Here is a 19,467-nt window from a genome sequence, read left to right on the forward strand (position 1 = left end):
ATTTTTTCATCAATCATCGTTCCGGGGTGACTTTGAAACTTTGCTATTTTAACAAATTCGTACAATATAAAATTTTGGGGGCTTTTTTTGTTAGGGAATTAGAATTACGTTGTCCATCGATGTGAACTTTTGTAATTTTTGGGGGCTATTCACATTCCACGTCAACAGTTTCTAGTGACGAATATCCATGATTCATACAAAACGTTTAGAATATTCATGAACGATTGTCCATAGAGAGAGAAGGGGGTTTAAAATCACCAAAAACTAATCCACGTGGTTTATCCAATGGTTCAAAGTTGCACGTAACGTGACGTCCTTGGTGGTCGTTGAAACGAAATCATATAATACACTGTTGAGATTATTGGGACTTAACATTGTCTTTGGGTAAAAAATGCAATAATGATAATAAAAATCGATGTATTAATATTTTTATAGCTTAAGAACTAATCTGGGAACAAAATGAACAAACTTTACGTATCGCAGCTTGTTATTTTGTATCCGCTTGAACCGATTGTTTGTATGCAATAAAAATCACTCAAAATCCACTATATTTTCAATTCATATTTTAGCATGGAAAACACTCTTTAAATAGCAGGAAATAAATTAATAGTAGCAATTTAGACATATCTAAACACCATTAGTGAAGATTACGACAAGCCTTAAGCCCTACGAGAGTTTTTATCACAAATTTGAAAAGGGGGTAGAGTGATCAAAGTCACCCCGCTGATCAAATTCACTCGAGTTTAGTACTTATCTCGTTGAATGATAAATGTTTAAAAAAAAAAAAAATTCCCGGAAAAACTGACACAGTTGGTCAAGTCGACGATAAATCGGGTGCTGTGAGTAGCTCGAAACCGGACGAATTGAACTGCCCATAAACACATCTAAGACTAAATACATGAGAGGAAGAGGTTCCAGAGAAGACAGTATCAACCTCAAGCTCACTGGTGTTTGCTGCCAACGACATCAGCAGAGAAATTCGATGACGCCTTGTGACAGGAAATCGTTCCTACCTTGGACTCCGGAGGACGCTCTACTCGAATAAAATCCGCCACCGTACGAAGTTAACCATCTACAAAAATTTGATCAAATCGGTAGTCCTCTACGGTCACGAAACCTGGCCCATGCTCGTGGAGGACCAACGCGCCCTTGGGGTTTTTCAACGGAACCACCTGTGGTGGAGTGCAGATGGAAGATGGATCATACCGAATGCGAAGGCCGTGGCATCAGTTGCATCAGCTGCTGGGAAAACTACTCATCGTTCAAATGTCGTAAGGATGTCGGACGACAGTCGGGTGAAAATGGTTCTCAAAAACTACCCGATTGGAACGAGGCGAGAAGGCGCGCAGTGAGCAAGGTGGTTCGAGAAACTGCGGGGCCTCCGCAGACAACATGGCTGGCGAGCTGCAGTCATGGACCGAATTAAATGGAAACGATCTTCAAACAGCAAGGGATACTTCGGCCTGAAGTTGATTGGTAAGGGTTTCACAAAAGCTCTTTTCAAAAATTAGTGAATCAAAAAAATACTAATAGCATGAAATGACCGTTTCAGGCCATAAGAATATCTGTGTGAAGTTTCAGCCAAATAAAATATGATTATTTAAACAATATATTAAAATTTAAACTTTTTTTTATGGAAATGCTCTACTGCTTAAAACATTAGAACCAGATATTCATAATGTCCGAAAAATTACAAACAGCAACATATAATTTCATTGGTTTTTACTATTGATTTCATAACAATCCATGGACGCAGTGATTCCCCATACACAAAAAATGCTTCGCCAGAATACAATAGAAAAATTTTACGGGATTTGACCAAGATCTAAGGCACACCTTTCCTAACGGGTTATCTATAAGATTTAGAATAAATATAATAGACAACCAGTAAACTTCGATCAGTTTAATAATTTCAACTTGTTTTTAACTTGACCTAATGTTACTTCAACTTACTTCGATGCCCAATTTAGGTGGTTTGGTTAAAATAACATTAAGTGAATCTGAGTATGCCTTTTTAAACAAGATTCAAAAACTTAAAGTACTCTTTGGATCTCTATGAGTAGCAATTTCTCATTTCGTTTTTCAATGCGCACAGGTGAGAAAACATGGGTTAACATTTTCATCAGTATGAAAGGATGTTATTGTGATACCAGCGATATTTACAAATAGTGAAAAAACTAACACCAAAAACATAAAGCAGATTTCAAAATCATTTTCCCGCTCAGATCATAACATTAAATGAACCTGATAGAAAAATAAATCAACTTTATATTGCTGAAATCTGAACTTCGATTGAGACGCCTTCGAAAGTGGAACACACTTCATTCGTCGTTCAGCTTCTCATGCTCAACTAGCGCGGCTGGTACCACGTTAAAATCGGCGAGCGGATAAAAAATATCTGCACAAAACGTGTTCACGAAGGTAGAAAATCGCCGTCCTGTCCGAGATCCTACAGCCAAGATACTTCAGGGCACAGACGAAATGAAAGAATCACCCTCGTTTACCTTCTATGCAAACGCACTGTCTGACTTGGGTTCAGGTTGTGGCTATGAAAAGTATTACATCATGTTCAACATGGATTTTTTTTCTATGTTTGCGTTGGCAGCACCCTCTCAGCGTGAAGGGCAGTGTACTGCAGACAATCATTGCATACTCCGATGATGTATATGTAAAATCTATAATATATCGAACTATTTTCAATGAAATTGTATAAACCGGACGAAAGTTCGCTGCTTGTAGTGGCAGAAAGAAAAGCTGTACAAGTTTATTTACTTTTTTGTCTATATATCTCTCAATATCAACGACCGCCAAACAGAAGCCATAGACGCTGTAAACAGACCAAGCGCACAAGGAGCATGAAACCCGCGATAAAAGCTGTTCTTCAGTAGGTATGGACCAATGGCGAACCGATGCTCAACCGCCAGGTTCAATACCTCCTGTACAAGACCTTTTTGCTGGCACAGTCCTGGCATCTGTTCCAGTCGTTGTCATCGATTATTTTGGTTGACTAGACCACAATGCTACACGATTACGATGTTGCCTACTGCAAACGGTAATAGTTATCCCAAAAGGTGAACGTAGAATTTTTTATAATCCATTCTCAGCTATCGAATCGCTGCTGGCTAGTAGGCTGGCGTAAGATCTCCATCGTTCGGAATGAGTGGGCCGATACTAATTTCTTCTTTTCTCCGACGCGAGCTGGGGCGTTCCGCTGACGTCAGACCCTTGAGGCGATTACAGACGACCAACAACGCCACGAAACCAGTCTGTGCTCTGGTAGCAAAGGCGTTTTTGTGAGACGGTCAAGTTTCATAAATCGAGAATGCGATAGTTCGATGTGTTGTTTTTTAAGCAGACGTGCATGGTGCCGTTCTTGTTGCTTTATGCCGCCATCCAAAGGTCGCCGTACTTTGGTGCAGTTCGAAGAGGTATGGAAAATAGTGAGTTCAAATATGGATGGATGCTTTGATACATTCTGTGTGCTATTCAGTTTGAGCAGGTTCGGATTAATGTTTGGAGCATTTAATCATCAAATTATTTATTGTTTTGTGTTGATAGAAATGTTTTCGTTGACTTTTATCGTGCTTAATTTATATTATTGTATGATATGATTTATTGGAAATTGAATTTATTATATTAAAACAGCGAGTCGAAACTATTGTTTTTTGTTTTCTACCACAACAATTACGAAAAGTAAACAGTAATTTAGCATTTCTTAAGTAACCGCATGGTTGTCAAGATTAGAATTGTTTGACCAAGCAAATAAAAAACAAACTCCATTGACCATTCCAGTTAATTGCGTTCAACCTTCAATGGCACCGCATATTGCTCATTATTCGTTTGACGTTTGATTTAATGTGTTCATCTAAATGGATACAATTGCTGCCACAATTTTTTGCGTCATTTTGCGGCTCTTCAGTACACCAAGGACGCACTTTGCGCGGATTATTGAAATTGGCAGACGAAATTATAATATAAAGCACAATTTATCCACGTGTTGTATAATCCTAGATTCATAATTCTAGCATACGACAAAAATCAAGATAGTGTCACGCACTGGCAATAAAAACTGTTTCTATTTGTCTCGACTATGCAAAGACCGTAAGGCGTGTTGTCGAAACTGCGGATTCAGACCACTGAATGTTGCACAATGAGAAGGTTATGCTACTTCGATGCGACTTTTTGTCATCGCGAAGTTTTCATATCGCTGGACAGTGCGTAGTTACGAACGAAGCTATTTTAGCTGCCTTTGCAAAAAAGGTCAGTAAGGGAAGTGATTAATATTTTTTGTTAGGTTTTCGTTTCACAGTATTCGCTTTTTAACAGGACGTTGAACCACTAAATAATTGATTCGGTAAGCGAAAATACAACATAAAGACTGAGTCTACAATAAAAGGTTATCTAATTTCATTGTGACCCAAAATTTTGATGTAAACTGAATCAAGTTTTTGTAATCGGGAAATATGTAAATGGTAAGTTTGGCTCATAGGCGTACGCTGCCGTTATTGTTACATTCTTGTAGTGGAAAAAGTGGGATGTGGATATGAGCAACTTTGCATTCTTTTTTTTTTTTTTAAATATATTAAGACTAACATTTGAAAAAAAAAGGTTGAATTTTGTAGGTTCTTCTGTTCAAATCGATATATCTAAATAATGGCATAAGTTGAAAAGAGGTGACAAGAAATAGTACTGGAAAATTGTCTGGATTTTGATATTTTTATATTTTTTTTTGAAAATAACAAAAAAATAAATTTAATATCCCACATTAAAAAACATTGTTTTTGAAATCATAAATTGATTTTACAAATAACGGTCATTTCAGATTTCTATATTATCTAATAATTAATTGCCTTAAACCAAGTGAACATTTCGAAATGGGCACTATTAAGGCAAAAGGGGCTACATAATCAGTGTAGAATAGTGTATCACTTCCCGATCAAACGATTATAACAAACAGCAACACAAATATATCTGAACTTGATAGAAATAACAAAGCCAATATTTTTGATATGCCAGAATGATAAAAAGTACAGTATTATATCAAATTCTGTTATCATACACTGCCGTTCTACTTAAACCTTGTGGGCTGGTTTGTCACTTAAACGCATTACTTTAATGAGCATAACGAGTTTCACACGAGATTCATACGAATTGAAAGTTGAAACAGCTTATATGTGTGTAGCAAAAATTGTTAAAGCTCAACAACGTTCAAATATGATAGGAATGGGCAATAATCTCCAAAAGAAAAAAATAAGTCATCTAACAATTAAATTTCTCGACATTATTGTCCCAGCGGGCATTTTTTATGACTAAGAGTGTTAAATTGAAAAAAAAAATCAACTAGATTTATTGAAAACAGTGTATTGCTAGGTAAAACTGGTTAGAAACTCATAATTACATTTGTTACATTAACGCAATTCGTAAAGGTATCGTTAAGCTTTAATATCGTTTTTCTCATTTGCTTGATTTGAAACGTGGGACAAATATGCGTACAACGGCAGTACACTTGAATGTTTAGAAGTGTGTTTTTTTAAAGCATATTTATAACAAAATTTGCTATTCAATTGACAAAATATTTTACATTCTAGCTAATTCTGACCTTTTTAGCCAAAAACCTTACAAAATTTGCTATAATTTGTAAGTATTTTGATAGGAATTTTAAATTTTAACTATTAACAAGAACAAGTTAAGAACACAAATTGATACAAAAAGTTCGTAACGAAATATCAAGATTTGTTATAATCCTGATAGTTCTGACTGATTTACAGATTTTGTTTTCGATATTCGTTTATTTTCAACTGGTTTTTATCATTTAGTCTTCGGTTTTTGAATTTAGAGTAAGTTTCCATTTGAGAAATTGTTTTTTCGCCCGATTGAATTCGTTTTTCATTTCTTCAATTTTTTCTGTATGCCCTGAATGAATTATTATGTTCACGTCAAGAGATTTTTGTTTGATAAAACGGTCTGCTTTGTTTTTTGGGCAATTGAATATGCTGACCATTTCTCTAGATAATGTAATTGAAAAAAAAGTAGGAGGTTGTATCCAAGACACGACCGCATAACTGACGTAGAACTACGCACACTATTAACAAATGCATTGTTGTAAGTGTTTCATTAATAAGTCATAAAGTCTCCAAACGCTTGCTTTGTGCTGCCTCAACAGTGGGGTAATAAAGACTTTGAAAACACGAGCTGTAAAAGCTGTTTCACATTCAGTATATTGCTAGTATCCAGCACAGATTGCTCGCTAGAGTTGTCAAAAAATAATTAACCTTCAAATACTTGTTTATCTGCCTTAAGCTGCCTCAGTAGTGGGGCAATAACGGCAGTCTGACGACACACGCTGAGAAGTGAGAAGAACCGCTCTGCTCCTGAGACATGGTGATCAACCACAGGGCAAGTGATTTGTTTGATTTAAAGGCAGCCACAGGCGCAACCCGCTGCAATCCTTGTTACTGCTGAGTGCTAATATCTGCTGCTACTGCTGTCAACATTGTGAACGGTCCAGCCAGCTTACCTTCCGACTAACGAATGTAGCTGATTTCACCAAAAACACTCTTATAGCCAAAGGTTGCTACGAAATAGGCCACGCCTTTCTGTTCAGTTTTACCATTCTTCAATGTTCTTTAGACGAATTCTCACACACGCAACAATTTTAACCCGTATCGTGTTGCGGTTTGTAACATCAAGCGATTTCGTTTGCTCGCTGTCGCGTGTGCATCGTGTTGCAACTGAGAAGCTGGGAGACGACGGAATTCTGTTCATGTTGATTGATTGAATCGACTTCAATTTATTCCTGTAAAGTCGAATTAATCACCACAGTTTGTTGTTCAAAATCGGTTATGTTGATTTCAGCTTTTGTGCTACCCCAATAGTGGGGGGCATAAGGTAAATAAATAAAGTAAATTTAAGATCGCGACAGAATTTGATTGCTAGAACCCAGCACAGAATGCTTGTGTTATTGCCAAAAAATTATTAACCTTCAATTACTTGTTTATTTGCCTTGAGAAAGACATTTTGCTGTTCAAAATCTTTAAAAGCTGTTTTCGCATTCGGTAAATAAGACAGCCGCGACAGGTTGTTTTTTCTTGGATTCAGCACAGAATGTGTTGTTGCCAAGATAAAGCAAAACTTTATCGCGGGAAGAATACCGAAGCCCTTAACTGGCATATCGAGACGTTTGGTGCTACCTCGCTGCTTCTTAGATACGTAATGTGATTTTTTTACTGGCGTAACCCGCTGCTGCTACTACCGCAATTCGCGGCTTACTAGTTATACTATTCTGTCAACCTTTTTAGGGAAAGGCAGCAAGCGACCAATCAGAGGACGTTATTTTCGTTTCAACAAGGCTTGACAATTTTCAATAGTACAATAGTTCGCATAATCAATCAACACTTTTCTAGATTTGGGTATATGCGTGTAAAATTTTCCAATCAATTGCTGCAAGAATCAAGGAAATCGGATGAAAACAAACCGATTTATAAGCATTCAAAAAGAGACATTTTTCGTCCCCTTTTTGTTAATATTTTTCCTATTTACATCCCTATGTGGTAGGCTAAAGAAAAACGTAGCTCTACGTCAAAAAATTCATCTCGGTTAATGTCGAGGTACGATAGTTTAACAAGCCATTCGTCGTATGTTCAAACCTTGGCATGGGAGAGACTGTTAGTGTCAGTGATATGGTAGTGCTGCAACAATCCCGCAAAAATGGTGTTCGTCACGAATCCGGCCGGTACAAGACGTAGAGGTGCACAACGAGCTAGGTGGTTAGACCAAGTGGAGCAAGATCTTGGAAGTGTGGGACTCCCAAGAAACTGGAAACAAGCTGCTATGGACCGAGGACGTTGGCGTAACATTGTGACGCAGGTGAAATCCTTAGGAATGTTTCGCCAGGAAAGTAAGTAAGTAGCCCTGCGACTGCCCTGTACACTAACAGTTGGCTGTGAATTACAGTGTTCAAATAAACAGAATTTAGAACATGAAGAAGAGAATTTCTTTTGGTTTTCCGTTCAAAGTTACCATTATTTTTAATCTTTTTACACTTATCAGCCATGATTGCAGCGCAATTTTAAAGAAATTGGCGATTTTATCAATGACCTCACGTAAGCCAACAATGGACCAAACTGTTTTATTGTTGATTCTAAAGTCCTCTCAAAAACTTGATAGCCTCTCGATACTATCTTAAGACAATGAGAAACCTTCAACACAAGTTTTATTCTAGTTGTAAGTTGTGTATTCTCTGTCACAGCATGACAAACATTTGAGCATGTTTTGAAAGAGTAACGCGTTTACTGTTTATTCGGAATAAGTCAGTTTCTCAAGAAAATTGCAATGGATTCAAATAGAGAACAACAAGACCAGGAGGAAGTGGTTCGTTTTGCAGGGGAGCTCCGTAGCCGCAAGGTTACAGCGTCCGCCTTGGTGAGCGGGTGGTCGTGGGTTCGAATCTTAGTAGAATCAGGCCATTCGGTTGCCAAAGGACTTTAGCATGGGTTTATTCTCAGGCTTCCCACCAAGTACCTTTCCTTCAATCTGAATTCTACAGTACCTCTGTTGACACTCTTTCTAACAACAATAAGTCCCTGTTATAATAAAACTGGTGTGAGTAACGTATGGAAGTTCTCTCCAGGGAATTGTAATTAGGCGATATTGTTAGGAGGGCCAGAGGCTCGGTATAGTAGAGTAGTAAGCTTGAAACGGAAAGGTATAACTTACACACAAGCACGGATATGAATGATAAGCGTATCACTTACTGCAATAGTGATACTGCCAATAATATGAAGTGCGGAGTACAGAAAACACTTGGGCAATATCACAATAGATCTAATCTCTGGTCGCAGTGATGAGCCCACACAGGAAAAAAAAATTGGTTCAGTGGTCATCAAAATAGCGAAGGAAAGTTTCCGGGAAAATCCAGCCCGTTCGGCATGAAAAATGGCATGTGAAATGAACATGAGCCACACTTTCATGCAAAACGTTATCAAAAAGGACCTTGGATATTTAACTATAAGAAAGCAGAAATTTCACAGATTAACTCGTAAAAATATTGCCGACAGGGTTGCTAGATCTTGGTTGCTGCTGAAAACACACGCTATTCACAACATTATTTTTTCGGACGTTTACTCTGGAGGCAAGTTTGAACAAGAAAAATGACCGTGTTTATGGAGCAATCTTCGTGATATACCAGCCGATAAAAGAGCAGTCGAGCGATATCAAAATGCGTCAGCTGTGATGGTTTGAGGAGGTATATCGGCCAAAGGGAAATTACCATTTCTATTCATTGACAGGGGCGTGAAAATATATAAGGAGTACTACTTGTAACACGTTATCGAAAGCCATTTGCATCCTTGCGCTAGAATGCTTTTTGAGAAAGACAGTTTTTGCTTTCAACAGGATTCAGCACCAGCGCATGAGGCATTAATCGTTCAGAAATGGTGTGAGCAGAATTTGCCTTGTTTTATCAGTTCATCTGAACGACCTGCATCGGTACCGAATTTGAACCCGCTAGACTTCAGTGTCTGGGGATACATGCTAGGAAAATGGATGGACGATGTAAGGCATTTAAGTTTGAACACATTTAAAAAATGTTAGGTGAATATTTGGGATGGAATGCCAAACGAAGTTGTGCGTTCGGCTTGCAATGACTTCGAAAAGCGTCTACGGGCCGTTATTAACCACAAAGGTGAATGATTTGAACTCAACTGAAGCAGGCATTAGACGAAGCAAATATTCGCTATTTTCAGTACGAATTTTATTTGCACAAAATAAAATTCCGAATCGGAATGTAGCACCAAGGCTTTGCTTTTTTTTTAATCTGTACCGGAAGTACATTTCAACAGTTGGCTGCGAAGTCTGTATATAATAAACAGAAGGTCGAGCTTCGAATCGGAATGTAGCACCAAGGCTTTGCTTTGCTTTCTTTTTGAGTACATTGTAATTTTACTACTTATAGATGTTACTAAAATCGATTCCTAAGATAAATTAAAACTGGATTGAGTTTTATGACATAAATAAAGTGTATCACTTTCACGTTGCCACCCTGTAAAGTGCGGCTCAAGGATGGTAAACAATCTGTCTGGAACAAAGTTGATATAAAGCGTCAATGTGGCATTGAGTGTCGAAGAGTAGAGTGTTGCAATACTCATTGCAAAAGAAAGTAATGCAACTTTGCTTGCTAGGAAGCTTTCCAGAAAAAAAACCCAATTCGGCCAAAGACAGCAAAGCAGTGCAAATGATAAAACTCGTCAAATAAAATTAACAGCCTAGATCGTCATGGGCTGTGCAAAAAAAAGTACGCTCGGATGAGCTATGACGATCGGGTTATGCAAGTGCTTCATTACACAGTGCACAGCTACAGAGAGTAATTATTTTAATGTGCACCTGAACCACGATCACCACGGCTAACATGCCAATGCCGATGGCTTACTTCCATACGGAACGGGTGGCACTCGTTTAAAATGATTATAATCATCACGATGGCTATTTTTTGTAACGTCTGGGTTATTATTTGCTAGAATAATTACTTCAGCACTGTTATCGAATACACAACAGTTAATTTTGAAAACTAACATTGACGGTAATTGCATACACAGTTTAAAGTACAATACGACATTATTCTGCACGATCGTTTCCAGTAACACCGTTGATGACGTATTTAAAACCTTACCCTTATTCGGTGAAGCACAACTCTTTCGTGACCCTTGGCATGTTTGAAATTGATTCAACGATGAAGAAACTGACATGTAGCTCCAGTAAACTCCAGCTGAAAACCGTCAATCTCTGAAAAGACCGAACAGCATGAGCCAAATCATAATGCAGCGGTTGTTTTCAAGTTGGGTGAAGCAAAAGTCTACAAGAATGGTAGGTGGTTATCGGACACCACAAATGAACGTGAAAGTAAGTTATCGTAATTATCTTGGTTCATAAGTGAGGTTTCTATCTTGTCTGACTGTGCCATTTCTCTAAGCCTTTTATTTCTATTTTTCATATGTTTACTTCTTGCTGCCATTTTGAAAGACCTTCATCTTTTATTAAGGTGATCCACAGAAGCATGTGAACGATCAAATTTGTGGGTCTGCCCGCAGGCTCCGGTAGGCAGATGATGCAACTCGACGGTGCTGGGAATTTCGAGGTGTACCTACGAAAGCGATCGTTTCGAACTGTAATCTGCGGGTTTGCTCTTGATTACTTACACTGTGCAGTTTCGTAGCAAGTGGAAGTTCATTTTTTGTTTTTTTTTTCTTCATCTATATCATTTTTTGTTATTTGGTTTCATTGTACATCTTAAAGTTGTGGAGATGTATTGAAAACAAAAAACAATTTAGTTTAATTAACGAGCAAAAATCGATATCATATTCTGCATTTCATTAGGTTCAACTTTTATCATGAAAAAAAAATCGACTACCCCACAGCTATGTAGTTGAATGTAGCCACCGGTTAATGAAAGGTCGAACGATTCGTTAGTGTGACGATTACAGCGCCATTGGCTGCCAAAAAAATTCAGTCTTTCGCAGAATGGCTGATTGAATTAGCAAAGATCTGTCGTTTCGTGAGGGTCAATTTTGCAGAAATAGAAGCGAACGGTAAACGGCATCACTTGAAAGTGGCATGTGAAAAGCTAAAAACCGTTTTATCGACCAACGTTTCGGATACCGCCGCAAGATCAGTGGACCAGTGGAGAATCACGATAATGGAACATGGCATGGCTCGGGTAAAATTAAATACCGATAAACACTAACTAACTTTTTCGTAGCGTCCATTTAATGCCATTCTTACTAATACAACGATTGATTTCAAAATGTCTTTGTGGTAAAAACATAAAAAACGGATCAAGTTACAAATTTCAGAATAACATCATAAGAAATTCATCGAAATTGTCGTAAAAAGCAACCAGCGACAGTGTGCCACTATTCGTTCGCGAATAGTTAATTAAAGTGTTTAGAATATGAACATCTGGTGTACCCGAACCGACCGGCAAGGCAACGACAGAATTCAGTTCGGATTTCATCTATTTGCTATAATTGCTTCCATCGTGTCGTCAGCTGCCAAGAGCGTCGCTGTCGCACGCCGACTAATCAATTAGTGCAACGCAAATTGCACTCATTAAATATGAATTTTCTGTTTTTGGCAGAGTGTGCGCGAACTAATTTGTCTGTCAAACCTGCTTTGGGTTTACTACCATCTGGGGAGCTGAAACGGCGTGAGATATTTTGTCCAAGAAACTCTATTGCAACATGACTGAGCGGTTTTTGTTCACAGTCGAAACTATGGTCGTATGTTTTAATGGCAAAATCCTTGATGCAAGACGACTATTTGGTTGATAAATGAAACGATAAAAATGGGTAATCAAAAATGATTGCATGGTTACCAGTTTACAACATGGCGAGCATCGTGAGCATCGTGAGCAATGATTCTTACCTGAAATAAATAGAAAAACAAGCAGACGGTTATAAAACGAAGAAAACATTCAATATATATTTTTTCTGGCATAATTATATACCATAGATACTTGTATAAATATTTTTTGACATTCTAAAGCAAACTTTTTTGGGCACTTTGAATTTTAAATTCCTAAGTTATTTTCATTTATTTGAGAAATATAATTTAGTCATATGAAACCAAGAAGCTGTTATAGGTTATTATATATATAGAAATACTAATACCTAGTAAATAAACATAATGGTATTGATTAAATAATAATTTTTAATATGTTACACAGTTTATTTCGGTTTTGCTCAAGATTTGAACCTGTTACGAAGAACAAAAAAAACTCAAGCATCAATTAAAGATTTATCACACTGGTTTGAGAGTTTTAAAACTTAAATTCTATTTCTAATTTCAAATTTTAATAATATTTTTATATTAAACTAAATTGATATTGTTAATAGAATTAACACAACACTATATACCAATAAGTCGGAAAATTATCGAATTTTGCGATTCCCGGTTTTCATTGAGTGTGAAAATAAAATAAAACTTTCATCAAGTGAAACTCAGGTGATTAGTATCACCCGATAAAAAAAATTGTACAGAAACCAGAAAATCCGTTTTAATTTTTTTATTACGTTGGAGTAACCATAACACATAAAACAATAATCGAAAATAAAACTTAAATTGAGGAATTTTTTAAACAAATCAGGAAGGATTTTGGAAACCGTTTTTTGCAAACATTAATATTCGTTAACGAATGGGATAGAACTATTCCATCATAGTTTTGAAAAAACATAACAATAAATCAACATCACCTAAACAGTTCTTGTTTGACCCGAATAAATGTTTGATGATCGACTATCAAAGGTGAAAGCGAATTCATCACACCGCATCAAGAAACAAGGCTGAAATTTAGTCCGTAAACTTCGGTTAACACTTTTCTCTTTTTAAAGTAGGGTCTCAACAACAGAGGAAGAAGAGTTGGTACCTTTTGCTGCGCTCAAAAAAAAAAAAAAACGAGCGTTACACTGGTATAAAGCACTTCTTGAACCCGCTCGAGTATAACTGTATATTGTTTGCTTGTGTCCGCCGTTAAAGTTCAGTTCAAGTGATACAGCATATTGGTAGTTTCGTTCTGCCGGATGCTGCGACCGTGATGCCAGACAATTATCCCGATGGGTGTTACCAGCTACCCATGCTGCATCATGATTTGCGCTGTACAAGCTAAAACGTGTTAGGCATGCTAATGTATGGATGTTTGATGATAAGTTTTGTTTTTGTTACACTTATTAAAGATGGCTCAGCCTTGCGTTGATTGTTATTTCCATGGCTTGATACAGTTGTTTGTAACATTAAATATAAATATACTAAACTAAAAATTGACTGTTATAGAAAGTATTATAATCATAAACAAATCGCGACATAATCCAAACAAGAGCTTTCCAACTGTATAATACACGAAAAAAGAAGCAGCTGAAATGAGTAGAACATGTTAATATGCGGATGAATGATGGAACGTTTTGTTTTTGTCGGGTTTTTAGCACGGTACGACCATATTCGTGTTGATTATTTTGTTTAAGACGCAAGGCAGCTGTTTCTTACTATGTTGGATTGGGGTCGGCGCATGCAGTAGTATGAAGTACAACATAACTTACACTGGCCTCCACATAAGCTTGTTGAAGGTTTCGGTGTGGATCATAAAATAATGTCCACAGAAGCGATGGCACACAAAGAGAAGTGGGGGTTATAGTAAACCAATTTGTTCATGTTTGTCAATGTTTTTTTTATGTTTGGAATTCATTTGCCTTGATGCAGCATACTTGTGCTCAGGTTTTTTCAACTGGATTGTATAGCATTTGTTTTGTGGACGTTTATGACGTAAAATCTAATTTGTGCTATAAACCGATTTCTGGCAGTTCTTATCAATAACTTTGAGAATGAAAAATAACAGACAATTGAGCAGTTTTTTGCGTTTGGATATAAATGTCATCAGCTGTTTTGCTGCACAATACAGCAGTATGTATCAGGTATCAAAATTGTGACACGTTTTTCTAGTTAACAATTTATATTGTCCTCTATAACATTGTGTAATACGAACATCACGATCAACTTGGCAAAGGTAGTCAAATTAAGACAAAATGCTGATCTTTAAGACAAAACTGTTTCCCTACATCCACGACTATTCACAGCTTAAAGCATCATTAATAGAGAACACCTAAATCAGAGGGTTTCGGAATAAATCCACACGGGCTAATTGGGTTGAAAAAATAGTCAAAAAGGGATTAGTTGATCGCACAAAAACATCTTCGCCTGTACTTTTCTCTTTGAGAGGAGTTAACTAATGTCTCCGAAAGCGCCTGAATGTACGCTAAATAACTACTTCTCAAGTGAAGCCACAATGCCATACTTGCTCCGCTTCGTAAATGCACATAAGACGAAAGCATAACGTAACGTAACGTTGCGGTTTGCGTCTTTGCTATATTGCACCAGCATTCAGATAGTTTGAGAATGATCGTTGTTTTATACAGTATTTATACAAAAAATGATGAGTTATACAGTATATTAACAATGATGTTTTGTTTACATATCAAAAAGAATCTAACACAATATAACAAACTGTTTTTATTTTGCTGTATAGTAGTAAATGGCAGCATTTCGAACTTTTATCTAGTTAGGGAAAATATTACACTTCATTCACTTCACATTACATAATTATAAAATTGGCAGTGTAGCACATTTTCGTCATTTCAGACTAGCTTTATTGAAATGTAAACCTATTCTAATTTTCATACAATACTATTTACCAATTCAATAACTGTATTATGAGTGTAGTAACGAATCAATAATTGGAAACTATTCTTGATTTGTGCTGTCAATTTTACTGTATTGACCCCGTTAACATTTTCGAAATAAGGTTGGTCAATGAAACCGTCGACAGCATCAAAATATCACTTTTTTTTCAATTTATTTAGTTTTGCTCAGTTGGCAATAAGTTCCATAGTAAAAATAGCGATGGATTTCACATACTTTATCGTGTATTCTATTACCATTACTTAAAAAAGGGCTACTCTGAAATTAGCAGTCGCGGTTTTGAGCAATTATTATACCGGTTTTCACTGGCCGGAACTATATTGCACGTAGGTCACATCGAAAAAATGTGATGAAAACCGAAAGTGCGCCATCCGGCCATCATCATCACATCATCGGGCGGAGAGTTGTAAACGCGTGCACGAGATCTCGAATGAATACGCGCAGTGGCAGGAGCGGTATGCACGCGAAACATTTTCGGCCAGTGGTTGTCTATTTTCGTTGTACTACAGAGCCGGTTATGAGTGTTGTTAAATATACACATTATGGATTAATAATCTACTGGCTGATGTGTGCCATGTTTCTTCGCTTTTCGAGCTGTGTGTCTTGTGGTTCTCGAGTAGCACGGATGAATGAATGAACAGACGGCGAAACGAATTTTCGTTGCTTTGTATTTCCAAGAGTTCAATGCTGAACCAAACGGCTCGAGAGCCGATTGACGATTTAGACGATGTTATTAAAAGCATTCTCACTTTGGTTGGTTGTTTGTGAGGTCGTTTTTGATGTTGTTAGATTTGAATAGATACAGCTGCTAGACGTACCTAAGACAGGAAAAGTGAAGTGAAAACTCTGGGGTGGTACCTGAGTTGTTATCCAATTGTTGCACCAGGAATTCAAATGAGAAATGTGGGTTCCTAATTTGAAATCGCAAGAATATTCAAAACATCACTTGAAAATTATTGACGTAATTAGCAGTAAATTTACATGTTTCAAAAGATTCTGAAAGAGTTTTTGCGCAATTGCTGTACCGATCGCACATGAACTAACAGCTTATTTGCTGAGAAACGTATTCTAAAAATATTTCCAGTCTAGTTCTGAGATTATAACTAAACTCCCCAAAAAAATCGCTACCGATTTTATCAGAACAGTGTATCATCTGCACCCAAACTAATAGTACTAATAACCATTGCCTATTCCATTCATGCTAGAGCGCAAACAGTCGCGAACTGAGCGATTCCATAATTAATGAGTCCTCCGACTTGAGGAAATCTCAACTCGTCAAAACACGAATCACTTAAGATTAAAACAAGGCAGGCAAAAAATCAAAAGAAACAGTTCTTAAAATATATTTATATATACCTTCATATGTGCTGTCAACTTCGCATGCTGGGTTGATGAATAAGCGGCCGTTGCCGCAGCTTAGTAAACAATACAAACCAAAAAGTAGTAAGCTTCGACACCAATTTGAGAATGGAATTCCTTCGGCGGCTTCTACAAAAAGATTCTATTTTCGTGTGCAATAATAGGGTAAGTGTGACGATGGTTAACCTAGAGCAAATAACTTAGCGTTGACTGAGAGCAATTCTGCAGAAGAACGAAATGCTTGTTTTTATACTTTGGTTCGTTGTAAATAATAAATCAAATATTATCTAATAATTGCCAGAATCGGGTAGTGAGCTGCCCTAGATTCAATTTTCAGCGGCTGTTTATAGATCTATGTTTGTTTTTCGTTTCGTGCGTGATTAGAACAGACACTTGCGCCAGATTTTGCTCCGCAGGGTTGTTTGTGTTTGGGTAATCTTTCTATTTGTTGGTGATGAAGAAATATACTAGCGATTTATGAGTACGTGCTGTGGCACAGGTTGTTGGCATAAATAGAGGGAATTTTTGTTTTTGTGGAGGTAAATATGTTCTCTGTCTTCTAAACACATTCAACCTGTCTTGATTAGCGCTTACGTAAGAAGCGGACTAATCGAAGCCCACACTTGCCATTAAAACCATCGTGAACATCCTAATTCATCGAATTATATTTGGCCACGTTTTCTTACGAATCATGCTCCGATAAACGATAGAAGGGTTAAATGTAATGATGGAACTTCCTCTTATATGACGCAATAATCGCATTCAACAACCGCCGTTCGCCAAAACTGACTGAAATGACATCGAAGCTGAGATATTTATCGATGCTGTGTCGGATGGCAGTTTAAATAATTTATGTTTTATTTAATTAACTACACAACGGAAGGAAATGTTGAATAATCAATTTGTTACAACACGTTTCAATAATTTTCTTTGCCGGTTAAACCTTTTGCAAGCACAACGCGCTAACTACATTATGACAGTTTTCATGGTCCACTTTCACGATTTGATATAATATACTCTCTCAAAAAAAGAAAAAGAAAAAAAAAAACAAACGAATAAAGCTTAACTGTGGTATTTATAGATAACGTACAACAAATAATAAACCACGATACTTGAAGTATCAAATGCTAATATTTTAATGATGTTATTTATTATTAATTACTTAAAATGTAGCAGTTCTTGATTAACTATGATCACTTTTCTAATATTTGTTTTGTTTTCCTAAGCATCTTGACATATTTAAATCAATTATAATTGAAAAATTATTCTGATTCGAATGTTGAAGCTGGATATATTTTCAATCGGGATATCAACAAAAACATTGTGACGCAGATCAACAATTTAACGATATGTGAATTAACGGTTTAAACTAAAATATAAACATGAAATCTTGTTGTCGAACGAGGAATTCGCAACAGAAATCCTATTATAGGAAATGTGATTATCTCATCTACATATCGAAAAATATGTGTTTTTTGTCACTAGCATCGGCAAACTATCAAATTTTGGCAAAATGTTTCTTCAATAGAATGTTGAAACTTCCCGTAAGCATTAAGATGCTGTTGACAAAAAAAATGCACTTTTTGCATCATTCAACCCATTTTTTCATGGTTGAAAATAAAAAAAAAATATTGTGAACTACAATAAATTTTATGGTTATTTCCTAAAGTTAATTATTTTGTGTGATAAGTACCCCTCGAGATTCCTCGATAAATATTTTTTATGTAAGTTTTCTGTATTCGTACTCTAAAAACCGATAGCGACTCAAAGCTTGCTGAAATTACCAAATCTTCAAAAGGTTTTTATTTTTCCATATTTTTTGAGAGAACAAATATCTATTAGGACAAACATCGCGAACAAATCTAAATCTTAAAACAAACTAAATGAAGCAAGCGCAAAGACCATCTAACACAGGTAAACGCAATCAAAACCCTGGCTCACATTTGATCTAAAGCATAGAGAATGTTCTCTGCGATCGCCATAAACCAGAAATAACGAGATTATCAAGTTACCATGGAAGAAGCACTCTCAAAACGGTAGTTGATGTCATGAAACCAGTCTAACCCTACCGAGACACTTGCAGCGCCAGCTCCGTAATTGACTACAATTAAAATTGATCATATTTAAATGATACTCTCGTTCGAAACAAACGGCAAGTGTGGAGTCATAGCCGGGCGGGCGCTAAAATTATCGTGTTCATGTGCGCGGTATCGGCCGGTAAGTCCGCCTAAATATTATAGATGAGCAGCAGCGAGCCATTGTGTGGGGTGAGGCGGCGTGCCGTTTGAGGAAAAAAAAAACAAAACAATGCACAGTGCGCGTGAAAATTTGCATACATTAGTGTACGGTCCCATAGGAATGAAGGAAAAACAAAAACAGTAGCTTTGCAGCATTAAAACAGTGACCTCTGTGAAAAACCTTTGATGGCTGCTGGTGGCCGAGAAAATTACGTCATCCAACACTGTCGAGTTCATAGCCGTTCAAAAAATAATCGAGGAAATGTTTACGGTTTGTATTGCTATGAGGCAGTTGCATTATGTGGAAACCGTAGTTCAGTGGATTGACAAACTTGTTCAGGAAACACCTTGAACGGCTGGTCGTTGTAAAATCGACGAGTTCTGAGAGACCGAAAGAGCACCAGAGCAGTGTTGGGTTTTCATTGTACCACAACACAGGAGAGACGAGAAAATTTTGATTGCCGATAATTAATTCTCAAACCAGACAGATGTGTACTGGATACAGATAAGACGCCATTTGTGGTACGATTGTGACCTACTGACGAAGTTCGGTGGAATAGAATTAAATGTTGTTTTTTTCTTAAATAAATACTATAGCGATAGCGTGCACAGTTTTCGATAGAAAACAACG

At 36.9% G+C, this 19,467-nt stretch overlaps 1 protein-coding gene across 8 annotated transcripts in view; it reads right to left on the reverse strand.

The window, feature by feature from the left end:
• LOC129721410 (disco-interacting protein 2) overlaps positions 1 to 19,467 on the reverse strand; it is a 178,543-nt gene that overhangs the window by 77,425 nt on the left and 81,651 nt on the right. For 3 of the 8 annotated variants that reach the window (XM_055673942.1, XM_055673944.1, XM_055673947.1), the window contains exon 2: positions 10,667 to 10,779. The exons of the other annotated variants lie outside the window; for them this stretch is intronic. In XM_055673942.1, coding sequence (XP_055529917.1) covers positions 10,667 to 10,742 — 76 coding nt within the window. In that variant the 5' untranslated portion in view covers positions 10,743 to 10,779. The remainder of the gene's footprint in view (positions 1 to 10,666; positions 10,780 to 19,467) is intronic. 8 annotated transcript variants of the gene reach the window in all.

The sequence above is a fragment of the Wyeomyia smithii genome, chromosome 2 (assembly GCF_029784165.1).
Source record: "Wyeomyia smithii strain HCP4-BCI-WySm-NY-G18 chromosome 2, ASM2978416v1, whole genome shotgun sequence".
In the NCBI taxonomy this organism is placed as follows: Eukaryota; Metazoa; Arthropoda; class Insecta; order Diptera; family Culicidae; genus Wyeomyia; species Wyeomyia smithii.